This window comes from Mixophyes fleayi, chromosome 2 (genome assembly GCF_038048845.1).
Source record: "Mixophyes fleayi isolate aMixFle1 chromosome 2, aMixFle1.hap1, whole genome shotgun sequence".
NCBI lineage: Eukaryota > Metazoa > Chordata > Amphibia > Anura > Limnodynastidae > Mixophyes > Mixophyes fleayi.
The window spans coordinates 76,884,668-76,902,109 of NC_134403.1; the positions used below are offsets into that span (position 1 = coordinate 76,884,668).

The 17,442-nt window shown below is 39.4% G+C and overlaps 1 protein-coding gene and 1 long non-coding RNA gene across 3 annotated transcripts in view; both read left to right on the forward strand.

Annotated features, from left to right (window-relative positions):
• Window positions 1–4,133: 4,133 nt before the first annotated feature.
• The window catches only part of CTDSP2 (CTD small phosphatase 2), a 34,300-nt gene continuing 20,991 nt past the window's right edge, over window positions 4,134–17,442 (forward strand). The window contains exon 1 of one of the 2 annotated variants that reach the window (XM_075199327.1): window positions 4,134–4,663. In XM_075199327.1, coding sequence (XP_075055428.1) covers window positions 4,600–4,663 — 64 coding nt within the window. In that variant the 5' untranslated portion in view covers window positions 4,134–4,599. The remainder of the gene's footprint in view (window positions 4,664–17,442) is intronic. The other variant, XM_075199326.1, reaches the window with a different exon arrangement.
• On the forward strand, window positions 7,563–8,651 carry LOC142140158 (uncharacterized). The gene is made up of 3 exons (XR_012688308.1): window positions 7,563–7,845; window positions 8,147–8,189; window positions 8,362–8,651. It is a non-coding gene; the product is annotated as an uncharacterized LOC142140158 (long non-coding RNA).

Sequence of the window (17,442 nt, forward strand, 5' to 3'; positions counted from 1 at the left end):
AGTGATTCAACACATTATCCATAAAAAGCCCCATGTGTTAATATAGTTTCAGAAGACTGTGTCATTCCCATGAGGCAATAAAAGGCACCTCACAGGTTATGAGGAACATTATAGGTGTCGGATAAAGGCCTTGATAATTGTGCAAAACTGTTGTACACTAGGTGTGACATACTTCAGCATCATCATTGATTTATATAGTGCCAGCAAAATCCGTAGCGTTTGTAAAGAAATATGTTCTTAAGGATATAGATTAACATGATTAGTGAAAAGCGAATAAATAGTTAAACTGTTTGACAATTTGGCGCCCCGAAAAAGCAAAGGAGTGGCAGGTATTGCTGTTAATCTTGCACAATTTAAACTTTTTAACAATACAAAACAATCCCAGGTAAACAGGCTGTAGCAGGCGCTAGATAGGCACGGTAAATGTATTTTTATATGAACACATAAATGTTACTTGGGAACACTGTTGATTGTCCTTTGTCTGTAAACTGTCCACTCTAATTATGTCCTTTTTTGTTTTACACATTTTCCCAGTGTTCAAGAGTTCTTTAGGAACTTGTAAAGCAATAGTAACCTACAAAATATAACAATAATATAGTCCTTATATTAGCCTAATATTAATTTGACAATAAACACCAACTTCTTTCTTGTTCACATTTAGTAGCACAAAGGCACCTCTACTTTACCACATAATAATCAGGTGGATTATAGACTGCAATAAAATTGCTAACTTAATAGTTGAATTTTGGTGGAAATTCCTGCATAGAATAATCTGCGTAGTTGATATAATGGCCATGCCTGGTGAGCTGTAAGAGAAAAACTGAGGTAAATTAGTCACCATCATTGAAAATTCACAAAAGACAAATAATTGGGAACGTGACATAAAATGTAGTGCCCAGGTCCCCCTACGCCGCCTCAGTTGTTCTGTCTCCCAGGTACTCCAGCTGCTACACTAGTACGGAAAAGTTGTCTTCATCAGGATGTTGAACTTGCGTCACTGGTTCACCTTGTGGGAGAGGGCTGCCGCTGGGACCAGGTGCTGGGATCTGGGAGGTTACTGCAGGTACCTATAGGTTTGGTATTTGCGTCTCATCTTGGTCACTGTGGCAATCAGCTTCCTCATCCGCTGACCAGTGCTGCTCTCTGGCTCAGGCCATCAGCGTCCTTTTAATTTCTCTCCTTGTTGCTGAGTAAGAAATTGCAATGTTCTTTGCTTGGCACAGGATCTCGAGGTTCATCTTGGAGATTACACTGTATTTAGTCATCTTGTGCGACCACTCCTACTAGCGTCACCTTGCCACCAGACACTCGCGGACTGTGAATGCCAACTGCGCAATAGTTGTAGGAGAATACGGCTGCCACCACTAGGCTCTTGCTGTGGGCTGGCTGGTATCTCCTGACTGCTATGTATCATGACTGCTGGGTAGTGGTAGAGCGTTGACACAGAGACGCTGGGTTCAACACAGGACAGCTGGGGAGTGGATTAGAGTGTAAGCTCTTATCTGTTGGTCACAGAATACAGCAGGTAATAGGCCTCAGGCAGAATTTTCAGAGAGTGATGTTTTATTGCTCAAGAGTCCTGACAAGGACCTTTCAATAGTAGTTTGAGGTAATAGAGATCATCCAGAAGTACAGAAGGAATACTACATTTTACATGGACAACAGGGCTCTTTTTATACAGTTTTGGACACACAACCTGACAGGAGGTAATCCAGCCTCCTGCCCCTTTAACCAATCCAGTCTGATTCATGCAGCCTGCATGTAAATCAACCTGGAGGGATTAACACCGTTGTACATGGTTGCTAGTGTAAGGGGGAGTGTACTTCTCCCCTGTCGACAGCTGCCAGGGAAAGGGTGGCTCAGTCTCCTCTCCTCCCCTGGTGCCAGAGAGTCTACAATGGGAGATGTATCTTTAAATCTCCCGCCTAAAACCACTTCCAGGGACCCTGCATCAGGGTCTGGCTCTCCCCCTTGTCCTGGAAATAGTTCCAGGGGGAAGGCAGCCAGATCCCAGGGCAGCAGTCCCCAACCGCCCCTACCTGAAAACCAGTAGGCGGCTTCTGTAAAACTCTCCATTAGCCACTACAAGCTGGCTGCCGGGGGTTGGATGGTGAAGGCTCCAGGGCTGCTCCTGCTCGCCGTAGTGCCCATACATTAAATAGTCATTTATTAATTACCTACATGTTTTTATACTCTCACCTATTCAATGCTGCGGCGCTGGATGTTACACTACCGACACTGCAATGCACATTTAAAGCACATTTCTTTTTAATATATACATTGAAAATTAATAATTTATGCAAGTGGCACCACCGGTGTATTCACTCTCCCGATGCCGCAGTCCATTTAAATATGGCTGCACAAAACACTGTGCAGCCATAAGTGCACAGTCTTTGCTGGATTTATACAGTGTAATTTTCTATGGCCTGTTTCGGTCCTTACTTTGTGGAAAATATGTGTTTGTGTTTTATAAACAAAGCTTTTCAAAAAAAAAAAAAAAAATTCGGATTTCTCCGAAGTTTAGAGATCTCACTTGGCTTGCATTTCACGGGAGTCTCTTCGTTAAGGGGAACCTGAAGCATAGGGGTGTCGATGATCGTGGTTGTCCACGAGAGGAATGTCACGGGGTGGTGGAAACAATGGACCACTTCTTGCTTCAGTGTCCTTTTAATATAGAGGTTTACAAGGGAGTGTCACACACCTTAGGCCTTCCGTGTCTTTCGGGGCTTAGTTACCCTGAGTGGGTGTATGGAGTGCTCAAAAGGTGTGGGGATTTTGATTTGAGCACTCGTTTTTTAGTTAGCGTAGTTGTTAGGTTTTACACGTGGAGCGCACGGTGTTAAGTGTCCATTAGGGGCAAAATCCTTCCCTGTAGTGAGGTGGTGGATAGTATTCTGCACGAGGTTTGGAAAATAAGGCAAATGGAGAGGGGCCGGATGGATGCTGCAAGCTGGGGTAGACTCTGGCGGGGGTTGAGATCTTCCTAAGTGGTAGCTAACATCTGGCAGTCTCTCGATTCTTGACTATCTATCCTGTTCTTTCACTATTAGATTTTGTGGAAATCCCTTTTTTTATAGTAAGGTTTACATACATTTAAAGTTTGCTTTCATTACCTGACCGTAAATGATGTGTGGGTGGTATTATAGATTGGTGGCGGGGTTGTGGTAATGCAGAGTATTGTGCTAGGGGTTGGCATGTTTCTCTCGTGTTAAGTTTTGGTTTGTTTTGTGTTTTTTTTGTTTGTTTTTTATATTTGTGAAGTGGTGTTTTAGTTGTTTCGTGGAGGGATTGTAGTAAAATTGGGTGTTTGAAGTTTTTCTCATACTGGTCCTTTTTACCCATTGGATAATGTATATAATCTATTTTATCTTGGACAAAGTGATATTGGATTTATTTTTGTTGAAATTTTTCAATAAAAACATAAACCCTTGAAAAACTGCAGCTACTTATTCAAAATGCTATCTGTGCCCACTTTGCCACCTGATTGCATGCCTAAAACAGCGTTGGGCCATGCAAAAGACAGATGTTTTATATGTAATTGACCACTCTGTGTTGATTTCCACTGACAAATTGCTGGCCCAATGGCATTTAACCCTTGAAAAACTGCAGCTACTTATTCAAAATGATAAAATATGGTGACTTTGCCCCCTGATTTCATGCCCATAACCTTGTTGGGTCAGGCGAATTACTAATGCATTTTGTATAAGGGAGCCCCTTTAGTGTTAAGTTGATGTGAAATCGGTGATCCAAATTGATTTAATCCTTTAAAAATAAGCTTTTCTGAATAAGAAGCTGGAGCATGATTAAGAAACTAATAAGAAGCTAACTTCAGCCTCGTGACCAGTTTACCTTTCTGACATTGTGTAAATTAGGTGTGTTCATATTAATGTATAGTCTTACTCTCCCTTCCTAAAGCACACTAGAATGTTCAGTTGAGGAACATGCCTGTCAGTGTTATGCACATAGCAGCGTCCCTAGCTGCATTAGATGAAATGCACCCAGCCCATTAGATGCACACAGCTTATGCACTGGAATGTAGTTAGATAAACACTGCATAGTAAAATACCTCCCTTTTTATACTGCCCACAGACCTGCCAGCCAATCACAGGCTCGCGCGGTTTCAAGGCTCCCCGATCACACTGCCCTGCTCTAGGAAAACAAAGCTTAATTTCCACGAAATCTTTTATTTTCCCGCCTCTGAAGATCATAGCTTTTAATTGCCAGCCAAGTGAAAGCCCCGGGGTGCAGCTCTAAAGACGATCGCAGGGCAGAAGAGGCTGATCTGGGGAGGTTGTTTATCTATAGTATTGGGGGGACCTTGAAACAGCCGATGTCCCATTTCCTCTGTTGTTTTGCTTCTCTTAGTCTGGATTCTCCATGTTGAACCAATTCTGAGATTTGGGCTGGGACCTGCCTATGTATGTATGTATATGTTTTTTATTTTCGGTTGCAAGTGGTATAGCCCTAGACGTTGAAAAGAATAGGATTGCAGTAGTGAGAGTGAGAGAATCAGGGGTTTGCAAGCGAGATCAGCGGGGCGGAGAGCTGCAGATCAAATCTGGAAAGACAAGATCAGCACTGGATCCGTGCAAGTGTTAGATGGAAAGCAGCTGTATCATCGCCCAAGTGCAGAGAGAAGAGGCGCTTGTGCATCCAAAGCAAGGTAAGGACACCCCAACGGATGCATCTGCTGATATAAGGCAACATTACCCTGGGCTCAGCACTTCTGTCTGTCAATTGCTGTCACTTGTTTTAATGCATCTCCCCCATGCTTGCTTCATCTTTGCACAGAATCATTTCTTTACAGTCAGAGTCATCATATATATGTTTTCTTCCTTTATTCCCCTCATTAACACTTTTTATATTTCCTTTGCTGTAATCTATTTTCACTTTGCTCTAAAGTGAAACAAAATGCAGAGTGTGCACCCTGCCAGACTCCTATGTCAACAGCTTTCTTTCCATTTCATCTATGTTTTATTGTTTTTTTTTATAACAATACCTTCATGGTTAAATCCCATTACCTTTAGTTATAAATCTATAGAAAAGGAAAACAACTCGGTGTAGTCCCCCTCCTATTAAATAGGGGTGTGTTCAGTACACATTTTAAATAATGCTCTCAACTGAAGCTGCTTCCTAATGATCTTTGCATGTGAAGCACCAACCTGTGTTTTATTATCTTTCTGTCACTGTTTTTATTGTGGTATTTCCTGGAATAGGGTATTCTTGTATTTATGGTGTATAGGTTAGTGCTTTACTAGGTTCATGACAAGTGGGCTGTTTATTATTTTTTTGTTTTTATAAATCCACTGTTTTCAGACTGGGTAGTGACCTTTTTATATTTGGTCGTTTTGGCTCCCTCTTTACAGATCTGACATGCAGATATTATTTTATGTAATAGGTTCTGAAGATATCATCACTTATTTTTAGATGATTAAGGACTTGGCTACACCAGCGATTCTTAGTCGCGTGATCTCCAGAGATTAATCTAGGACTAGAGAGCGCTCATTTTGTAACAGCTTTGTGTTATGATGATCTCCTTCAATCCTACAATGCTACAATTTTAATCGCCTACAATGAAGTTCTGGTCATTAATGGCCACTATAAAATTCAATGTGATGAGCTGTTACAGGAGTTTTTGGCCAGGAAATGCTTATTTAAATAGAACACACCATAAAGTGTTATATTTTCCCCCTTTTGGATCGATTAATCTCACAAGGCTAATTGAATAAAATCTCTGAAAGTCACATTGTGTCACATAAGCGATTAATGTCTTAAGTCGCAACAGCTAAGTATAGTTTTTGTTTTGCATTTGGGAAGCCAGTGATCACTGTTCTGTCAATAGTGTGTGTCTGTATTTCTGACAGTAAGGGGGTTGATTTACTATTTATTGGGAAATTCAGCCAGACTGAATAATTGTCTATTGTAAACTACAACCTATGGAGTAGTATCAGGTATCTTCTAGGTTCATGAAAGATGAGCAAGGTTTAATATATGTATAAAGTTCTGTAAATAATAAAAATATAAGCCGTGAGTTTTGGTGTCATCTCTTCAGTCTTCATTATGAATATGCGTTATAAAAGATAATGCACCACCTCCTGTTAATTATTAAAGATAATAGAATTACCATCGGATTTCTTTGACCTGTATAAAAGAAAAGGCCTACAGCCTTTAATATGGCCACAACCCCTCAGTGACTTCTGATAGCTATATTATTTACTGTAGGGAGTGTGTTATATGTTTTCATGCCTTGGTTTTTTCCTTTTCTTAGTGAATTTCTGTGAAGTGGTTAATGGTGAAAACATTGTATTTGAATAAAAAAAAAAATGTTTTATTATGGTATGAGCAAAATGGATCCTTTGTGCCACTTATTTTGTTTATGTGTGATGGTTCTCTTCATATAGCCGCTATATGCCTACTGAACGTACTGGCAGAATACGCTACAGCCTAAATTCTGTATTTAATGAGGACAAGTGAGTCTTGTACACATGAGTCTGACAATGAAAGGGTTAAAACACAAATTAGTAACCTATCTGTGCCAAAGAGTCCATGTTATTTGCAGATTGATGTTCAAATAGTGTTTGATGTGCACTTATCAGGTGCTGCTGTTTGATCAGATTAATGTAGTACCAATAGCCATCTGTGCTGTTTTCTAATTCTTACTGGTCCTTTTCAGTCTGCACCATGTGACCTTTGGTTATCGTTCATTTTTGTTGGTTTTTTTTGTTTTGTTTTTTTTCTAGTTCTTTACATGTATTTGCCAATGTTGCACTTGCAACAAAAGTTCTAATAGCCGACACAGCAGTCAGAAAGGACTAGAGTAGTATTTGAGCTGTAGCTGACTGGAAAGGGCTTCCTTGTGCTAGCTTCAATGTTATCTGTAAACAAACATCCTCCATTAATAGAACTGGAGCCTGAATTTTCTTCAGAGCCAGACCCTCAGTTACCTCACATTTATAAATATGCCTGTCAAATAGGCTGTAAGAACATGGCACAATTTTGTGTATTGATATATACTGCACTTTGCAGTTCTAATTTTTTGTGGAAATATTTTTCTTTGACCAGAAAACTTACTTTGTTTACAAGTTCCATAGGCTTTCACCTGACATTCCCCTGAGTTAGAAGTTGTGTATGCACAAGCTGTAGAAGCCATAATGATTGACACTCGTATTGATTAATAGTCCGCTGGCGTATGTATCTGCAGGCACATAGCAGCTAGCACTCGGCTTCAGCAGTCATTGGAATCCAGCTGTTTCTGGTTGCCCACTGTCATTGTGAAATGGCAGCCTCTCATTTAGGGGGAATATCATATTGGGGACAAGGTGGGCGATAGGTGGACCTCTTTAATAAAATAAACTTTTTTTGGCTAAAATATTGTACGGCATAGTTGAGCTCAATCCACCTTGTTCTCAACATAAAGTTTTTTTTTATAATTCTTTAAATAAATTATCAAAAGATCTGTTTAAAAATGAAAAAAAACAACAATGCAAACAAACTCTGTAATATTCTATATCTGTTTCCTAAAATGCTTTAAACACAGAGCCATGATGCACAAAGTGAGGCAGACTTAACATAAGTTCAAGTTACAAAATGGCTGCCTCCACTGTGTGTAGGGGAGGGTCCACTTTAAATGCCAGTATGATTTAGTGGTATGTCATAAACCTCTATAGAGCCCGAGTTAAGTTGGACATAGGGTTGGGTTTTAGCTGTATTATTCTGACTCCAACATAGATCTAATTCTTACACTAATAACGGTAAAATAAAGGACAACAGTCACTGGTGTTCAGGATTGTTAAAAAACAAAACATATTTATGTCTTATCCATCACTTAAAAATCTCATGCCACAGGTATACAGCAACAGCACAAGGGTATAGCAGTCTCATGCCACAGGTATACAGCAACAGCACAAGGGTATAGCTGTCTTATGCCACAGGTATACAGCAACAGCACAAGGGTATAGCTGTCTCATGCCACAGGTATACAGCAACAGCACAAGGGTATAGCTGTCTCATGCCACAGGTATACAGGAACAGCACAAGGGTATAGCTGTCTCATGCCACAGGTATACAGGAACAGCACAAGGGTATAGCTGTCTCATGCCACAGGTATACAGGAACAGCACAAGGGTATAGCTGTCTCATGCCACAGGTATACAGCAACAGCACAAGGGTATAGCTGTCTCATGCCACAGGTATACAGCAACAGCACAAGGGTATAGCTGTCTCATGCCACAGGTATACAGCAACAGCACAAGGGTATAGCTGTCTCATGCCACAGGTATACAGCAACAGCACAAGGGTATAGCTGTCTCATGCCACAGGTATACAGGAACAGCACAAGGGTATAGCAGTATCATAGCACAGGTATGTCAGCCATGAAGTGAAATAAAGTACCACGTGCCAGCATCACTTACTCCAGGGGTGGAAGTAGATAGCTGAGTGCCTTCTTACACATAAAATAGATAATTGCTGCTAGCTCGCTCATTTCCTGGTGTGAGGGCTATACTGACATATGCCGTAACATTACTGGCTGTAATTATTTAATTAGTCTAGATGGAGTAAAATGATTACCATTAGATAAACGGATGTGCCATTTAATGTCTTCCCACCCTATATGCTTATGAGAACCTACACAACTTGTGCAAAAGTAGTGGACGGTTATAGATGGTTCCAGTGGAATTACCCAAATACCAGTTTTGGTGTCAGAGTATTTTTTCTCCCCTGTAGGGCTAAATTGGCAACTGTCACACCAGAGAGTTTGTTTTGTTTATTGATCAACAAATAAAAATTCATGAAACATTGAACTTGATGAACGTGTCCTTTTTCTTTTCTTCTTCTAATAACTATGTTTCATTCACTTGGTATTTTATGCATTCAGTAATTGACCTAAATATTTAATACATTACTACAAACATCCACCTCTTGACTTGGAAATGTCAAAACTTTTAATATATGGGGGAACAAAATAGCATAGAATTCAGAAGGTAGCCAATAAGAGACAGCTGGGAGTTATAGCAATTCTGTATGCAACTATTGAGATTTATAAGTGTTAGCCCCAAAGTTAAGACCATACAATGTGGGTGTATATCCCATGGGATTGTGCAGTCTAGTGTAATTATATTCATACAACATTCTAACCGTCCATAGAGGGTGCATTCAGAGCGAGGAGTAACACCATTGCATCACATGTTCAAATATAGAAGGGGACTCATTGCTACAAAATATGTTTGTTTTGTGTTTTGTTGTAGGTTTTTTCTTTTTTTTTTTTTTGTCATGAGAGCTGTATACTTTGTGGTTCTGGATTATGATTTACTCTTGAACTTGAGACTGTATTAGGCTGTTATCTAAGGGGTTAACTTCATAACCGTGGGGCTGAAGACATTTGATGCTCTGAGCAAGGCTCACTGGCGTCTCCGTTCTGGCTAAGCCAAACAACTGTTTCTCGAAAGCAGTTCTAGTCAGTCTCTAATTATTAGTCTTTTTATCTTTTGGTCATCTTTAGTGTCAACATGAATCCAATTGTTCATGTTTTATCCCCCCAGACTTATTTTTTACTTTAAACTTTTTTTTTTTTTTTAAATTTCTTATATTAGGTGTTCTCTGCAACTTACATGTTGGCGTCTTATCTTATTTAATAGTAATCTGCTCGCTGAATTCTTAGGCTGCTATGAATGTACTAGTTGAATTAGCACTTTGAGTGTCATATTTATTTCAAATTGGCATTAAATATATTTAGAATGGATAAGAAAGACTAGGTGTTGCCATTTACTTCTATTTTCTCTTGATTACGCTCTGACTGTGGTAGTTTGAGCTATTAACGATTTAAACAATCAAAGCTGAAGTACCGATCTTGTCCTTATGAAGAAAATTGATGTGCGGATTGAAGATGACTACTGCCATGATGATTTATAAATCGTGGTAGCTTGTTTTTTTGTTTCTTATTCAGTAGCTGATTATTCATTGCATCACATGTATTTGTTAATGACAGGTAGCTTGTTGCCCCATCTCTTCATGTTCTCCAGTTAAAAGGCTGCTGTATTTGTTGATGCTCAATCACAACTCTGAGTGCTAGCGCACTGAGTGTGGCCGTAGCTCACAATAGCGCTCTCTCTAAGCGCCTCCATACATCTCTGTTGTAGCACTATGGTCTGCTGGCGCTCATTTTCCCTGCAGCGAAAGCCGTGCTATTCAGTGCTTCATGGCTCCGATAAGAGGAAGGTTCATGAATATATGTATGGTAGGGATTAGGTGAAGAATGGGCTGTCGATAAGTGGACAGTCTTTTTAAAGCTGTATTACCACCTAGGAAAATATTTTTGTAAAGTGCACTATCCTCCCCCCTTAGTTGGAATAACAGAAGCAGATCAATAAATTTGCCATCTATAAATGGCGGGATTGGACTGAGCCGTGAGAGAAACAGAGGAGCCCTGAACAAAGCAACTAGGGGTCTGGCTAGGGTGACTGGACACGTTGGAAAAATAGTTCCCTTGGTGGAATTTACAGGCAAACTTTTTATGTACAAAGGAGCAGGGGCCACATAGGTGGACCTGTAACCTTTGAAAGAGCCACACGTGACCCTTAATCACAGTACTAAATTAAAAACAATACATTTAATCATAGAAAGAGGCAACTATCTGTAGTAACATCAGCAGACATTTTAAACAGATGCTACTAACTAACAAATCTGGCGATAAAGTTAGGAGGATCTAGGGGCCACAGATGAGAGCTCGGATGGCCGGCTGTTGCCAATCGCTGGATAAAGAGCTTGTATAGTACACAACGAAAAGGAGAAAATTAAACTTTTGGCCATATCTTTTTATGCGCCATCTACAATGGCTTACAATTTATGAACTAATCGCTCATAATTCTTTTAATGAAGTCTTCCTGCTGGAATACATTCCGTCCATTTTTTGTGAGTCTACATGTGTTCATATGGCTTGGATAAAATAAACAGCAGAAGTTAAAATGAAAGGTGATCTATGAGTTACAGATGGCTTATTCGGGTAATATTGCCACATGACTAGATCTTGGCAGCAGAGTTATAGTTGTCTTATTTGCCATTTAAATTTGAAAATAATTTCTGGATCCAGAACAGTCTGCCTAAATAAGACCACACAAATGTGACTCTGTCAACACCACAATGTGTCCCTAGGAGAAGCCTTTGAATGTTTTATTTTCTGGGTTTACCATTTTCTTTCTGTCTACGACATGTATTAGTTCACCTGTCCTCTGTATACAAAGCCGGCTTTCCTGTTTGTATGCTGAAGTCATTTTCTTGAGATTGTAGACTACCGGTTCACTAGGACTAGTGTCCTCTCCAAGGCATGAAGGATAAGTGAAATGATGGGCAGAATATGAGGAGCACAGTGGCTAGCATTTGCTTGAGTTATGAGTTTGATTCCAACCAGGGTACTATCTGTGGCGTTTGCATGCTCTCCCCGCGTTTGCATAGGTTTCCTCCAGTTAACTTACACACAGAAGGTTAATTGGCTTCTGACAAATGGACCCTAGCGTGTGTGTCTATGTCTGTGTGGTAGGGAATTTAGATTGTAAGCTCCAATGGGCAGGGACTGATGTGAGTGACTACATATTCTCAGTACAGTTCTGTCTAATATATTTGGCACTATATAACTAATCAATAATGGATAACCCAGAAAATGTCTGTCTCCCCTCTGAGTAGATACCAAGGTTTTCAGTATGCTGCTTGGTATTCAATGAGAAGGAATATTTGTATCTCACAGATTAACTGATAAGATGATTTCTGTGCTTTCTTTCTCTCTAATGGTGGCCACACCCAGCAGTCCGTTCATTGGGTGTAACCTCCAACCGGCCATATCTGTGCTCAAGTGGCCAGGCGTGGTGGACCATACTTCATGGTGTTGGGCTGATCAGACGACTCACAAGGGGTTCCATGCTGATGACCACATACATGGAAATTCTGTCATTGGCCGATTAGTGTAAATTCACTCTGATCGGTTTCAGTGTGTCCATGAGACAGAAAGCAATTATTTTGGACTCCTGGACCCATAATAGTGATGACTTTGGAGCAAGTTGGAATAAAATGGTCAAATTGTCAGAGATGACTCCCATGTGAATGGCCAACATAATGCCCCATGTCTCTAAAGCCTGTGGTTTGTAGACAGAAACATGGATTATATCAGGAAAAAGCACCCAAATATTGGTATAAAACATAAGGTTCTGTCTAACCCAGTACAACCAGGAGAGTCATTATGTCAACAATACAGTCACTTCATCTGTCTCAGGGCCTCTTATGACATCATGAATAGTCCTCATTTATGACCGTTTGGTTTCCTTTGAAGACAACACTGGTTTTATTTTTGGTTGGACTTGGGGTGTATAAATAGAGCTGCTCAGCAGTGCACACATAGCACAGTGGTCTGTGCTTCTGGTAGCCTGGTGTAATGTTTACTTTCCGTAGCATAGTGAGATGTTTACTGTCCAAATGGAACTTCCCATCTTTTTACTGAACTATAATACATTTCATTAGTATTGCTGGCATAACGTGAAGTGCTTACAAATGCCCTGTTTCTTGATTTTCATTTAAATGTTTATTTTGCTTTGAAATAACGTATATTTACACAAGTACATTGTATGCACCAATCTGTTCTTCATATTGTACCAGTCTCTTGCCAGCTATTTTGTGGGTTCAACCCAGCGGCTATGCTACATTTGTAAAATGACTTAGCATGTTAAGGGGTATTTATTTGCACGCATATATGAGTACTTTAATACTTCAAAAACACATATCCCATATATATATATACTCAACACTAACATGTTTAAATGCCAAACTATTAACTTATTCACATACATGAGTCACCCATGTAGACAGTTTTACAGATTACAAAGTGAACCCTCATTTAAGTCTCTGCTAAGTTGGCCACGAAGGAAGCACACAAGTCTTCTGACACCACTTAAGCTTCCTCGTATGAATAAACCATATACAAACTCGCTTCCCGTACATGAATACTGCACACATGAAGACCAATCTACCCAGTATACAACTATCACTTTAGGGCATATGCTGTAAATCTCACCTATATATGTATGTAATCCAACTGTAAACAGTTCTTATAAGGGGTATTACTGCCGACGCCGCAGTCCTTAGCAACACAGCGGCTCCTGCCCCTAGCAACAGACACCCTGTGGGCATCTATAGTAACACACTCCAGGGGGTAAATGTATCAAGCTGAGAGTTTTCCGGCGGGTTTGAAAAGTGGAGATGTTGCCTATAGCAACCAATCAGATTCTAGCTATCATTTTGTAGAATGTACTAAATAAATGGTAGCTAGAATCTGATTGGTTTTTCAAACCCGCCGGAAAACACTGTCGGCTTGATACATTTACCCCCAGAGCTTCAACTCAAGCAAGAGAGCTAGTTGAATGCTTTTGTTTTTCACCAACATCTGACAGATGCTCTGTTTTGTTTTGTTTTTTACATAGTGTTATTAATGCATACATTTTATAAATATCATACTGTATAATAATATAGCTGGGTAAAATTAAGTAATAAGACATGTCTTATGTATATGTGACCATTATTCTCTTGGTCCTAAATAATCCAACTATGCATTATTTCTATTGCTGTGTCTATAGCTGGTCTGTTTCTAAGAGTGTCCTCTGGTGGACACAGAAAACACTCACTCCATCTGCTTTTAAAACAATTGTAAAGTTTGGTAGAGAAATGCAGAAATAAGACCTAGTTAAGGCTGACAACAAAAAGTGTTTTTTTTTTTTTTACCACTCATTAATAACATTGGCAGTTCTTATCAAGAAACGTAAACATCCAGTATAATGAGCTGGTCCACACACATGCACTGGAATGGGTAAAAATGCATTAAAATTAATGTGCACTTTACATGCCTTGTGCTTGTTTTGACCAAAAAAATCTTTTTTATTGGTTTTACTGATGGAAAAAAAAAAATCAAAAAAAAATAAATCATAGAAATAGGGGGAAGGAATGGGGCAGAAAAAATGTCTTGTGCTTTTTTTTTTTAAGAGAGCGCAATGTGATTTTCAGGCATCTGTTAGCAACTGAGAACTCCTTTAACAGCGGATTGGTATGAATGAGCCCTAAAGATGGCTTCTTTCAGACCCAGACAGACAGAACTAGTGGCTAATACATTACGAATATATCTAAATCACAATCTGAACATTATGCACTTACATATATAGCGCAGGTTAAAATCTAATATTCTGCATTGTTCTGTGCTGTTTTAGGCACCTAAAGGCTTCATGTGATTTCTAAACTAAGTTTGTTAACAGAAACTCTGCTGTGGCTAGGAAGAATACACCACATATTTCAAATATCTGTGGCTGAAATATTTGTTCCTATATTTGTTCATAATACTAGAGCTATTTTTATAAAAAGGCAACTAGAATGTTAAGTGTAGAGGTTAATTTAATTCCCACTGTATCAAATAGTTTATAGGAGCACAACTTCACACACCAGAATTATTATTATTTTTAAAGTAAAGAGTTATGAAGACACCAAGGTGACAGGATATTTTTATTTTTTTTAGCTTTCAGTGATTTTTTTTCTGTAATACTGCACGGAGGAGGCTAACTCTTATGACATATTTAATATTTAATCTCCAACAAGCAGCATTTTAGGAGAAAACATGTTTTGAAACATTTACCCTCAGATCTGTGCTCTTCAGCTGTCATAACCTTCGGCTGAAAAGATCATGACTCTGTAAACTCTATGGAGATCTTGATAGTGAGTGATACACACTGCAGGGTTGGAAGGACATTTCATAGCTGAATAAGATTTATAGTTCTGCTGCACAATCAAAGCAAATGATGGTCGGTGCTTTGGAACGACTATCGTTCATCGTCTAAGTGTACACAGTAGTGCGATATCGGGCTGAATGGTTGTTTATTGGGTGATTGGCCTGATAATTGGCTGAAAACACTGCAGTGTGTACCCAGCCTTGGATACATTTTGCCAAATAATGACCTTTTACATTCACCTCTTCCTTCTTATGAAATGCGTCAGACCATTTGTCACATACCTCCTTTTTAAAGTGTTCCATGATGCAATGCATAACACTCACTGGAGGCAGAACACACCTAGATATTAGGATCACCTGATACAAGCTTAGAATAGGAGTCATTATATGGTTTCTTTCTGCATATAGACTCTTCTGTTTGTACTCTGCATGGATTGGCTGTCTGATGAGATGCAATCATCCCAGGTCTACAGGCCTTTGTTTATTTTTGTATTTTGCGAACCTAACCTGTTTCTTTTTTTTGGACATCAATACATCTTACGCGAGTGTAGTAATTTTTTAGCCACAAATACCCATTTGTGCATTAATTAGATTTGAGTAATCTATTCACAGGGCTGTGTACATTTTGTACAAAGATGTTCCAGTCCTTGTTCTTGGGCCATAAAAACCTGCTAATAGCATTGTTTTATTTTGATCCTAATTTATTGTTATGGCTAAGGAACAATTCCTGGTACCTTTAAATAACCCAGTGTTTTATCTTTCGGGTGACAGGAAATATATTCTGTTTCACCCCAGCTTGATCTTTGGCAAATGTGACTGGAGGGTCTTCTCTGTCTGTGGCCTCTCCAGTGTACAGCTTGAGAAGCACCCTGTTCCTCCCTACTCTCTGACATAGGATCTGTAAGACAGATTGAAGCACCATCTGCCTTCTAAATGCTGGATAAAAGCATTGCCAGCTCTGTTTCCATCTTTGTCAATAAATTATGCATACTTTGTGTAAGCATGGACAATGTTTGATATGTTTCTTTCTGTTTTGCTTAAAGGTACCGTAACCCCATTTTTTTGTTCCCTATGTATATAACAAGAAAATGACCCTAATGTGTGTATGTGTCATAGGGATTTTAGACTGTAGTGTGAGGCAGGTACTAATGTGAATGATTCCATATAATAGTAGTAAGTGTGTCCAAGATGGCTGTGTATATACAAACAAATATATATACACGGTGAGTCAAAGTCGCAGTACAACCTTTTATTTCAAAAACTCTACAGGAATTGGGCCGATTTCAAGATGGCGCTCATGTTTGGTACATACCGTAAAAGATAGACCACGTCACCCATACCTTACTGGAGTATTCAGGTTTCCCAATTCCTATATACTATTTTTGAAATAAAAGGGTGTACTGCGACTTTTGACTCACCCTGTGTGTGTGTGTGTGTGTGTGTGTGTGTGTATATATGTATATATATATATATATATATATATATATATATATATATATATATATATATATATATATATATATATATATATATATAATATCTATAATATTGACCACAGCTTGTGATTGGTTGTCCCACTTGCCACCCCTTCTCATGCGCCATTTTAGTTTGTCAGCTAAGCTGCCTTGTTGGTTCTGCATTACAGAACCTGCAGAGCCCAGGGGAAAACGGCTACCTGTAGCAATGGGAAAGTGGGAACTATATTAAAATCTTTTACTAGATAGCAGTGCAACTTTAATACCGATTGTATCCCCTACTTTAGTGTCATTTGTCACCTTAGTGTACAGAGCATTAGCAGGTGCTAGTACAGATCCTGATGTGGACAGATGACTTTTTTCAGATTTGGTAAAAAAACAAAATGTTAAACCAATGTACAGTGGAATGGAAGAAAACCAGGAATGTACCACTAAGCGGGGGATTAAATTCAGAGCGACGTGTCGGCGGACATCAATATGATATCATGGTAAGCAGCCTCCGCGCATTCTCCTGTGCACCTCGTCAGGGTGCGAGGAAAAATGGCAAATTTTTCAGCCTGGCATCACCTCAGAGTGTCTCCGCGGACGGCTTCGGAGGCACAACGCTCCGAATTGAGTCTTCCCCGGACTGGAATAGAATTAAATTGGTGGATTGATCTGGTGGTATGAATAAGGAGGACACCTGGAGGCATTGCAGCCTGATAATAGCTCCTCATTTATACTGTGCGATGGATTCCCCTGTATAATACTATTACACTTAGTGGTACTGTCCATGTCTTTCTCCTTTCCTCGCCACATTAATGTTTGTACAAATTATCTCTGTGAATGTATTTGTCAAACTGTGTTAACAGAGGTATGCTGTTCCGCTGTGTGGTCAGTAGCGTTTTACACATAGGATGAGATTGGAAGATTTTGTTTTCAAGCAGAAAAGTAAAAATGTAAGCAGACCCCACTTACTGAATAAAACAAGGGCACCCCCGTGACAAAAGGGTGTTTTATTCTAAGTTTATAGCTTTGACAAATCCAAGCGAATATTCTGCCAGTTCAGTGATAAATAAGGGACTGTGGGGAATGAAATCATTAGAGGGTCTCTCATTGTATCTTGGCTGAACAAGCAGCATGACAGGGCCAATGTATGGTAATACATTCCAATGTGCAACAAAATGTGGTTCTATTTTCAGAATGTGTGAATGTTTCTAGTATTGTCATCTCACTGCA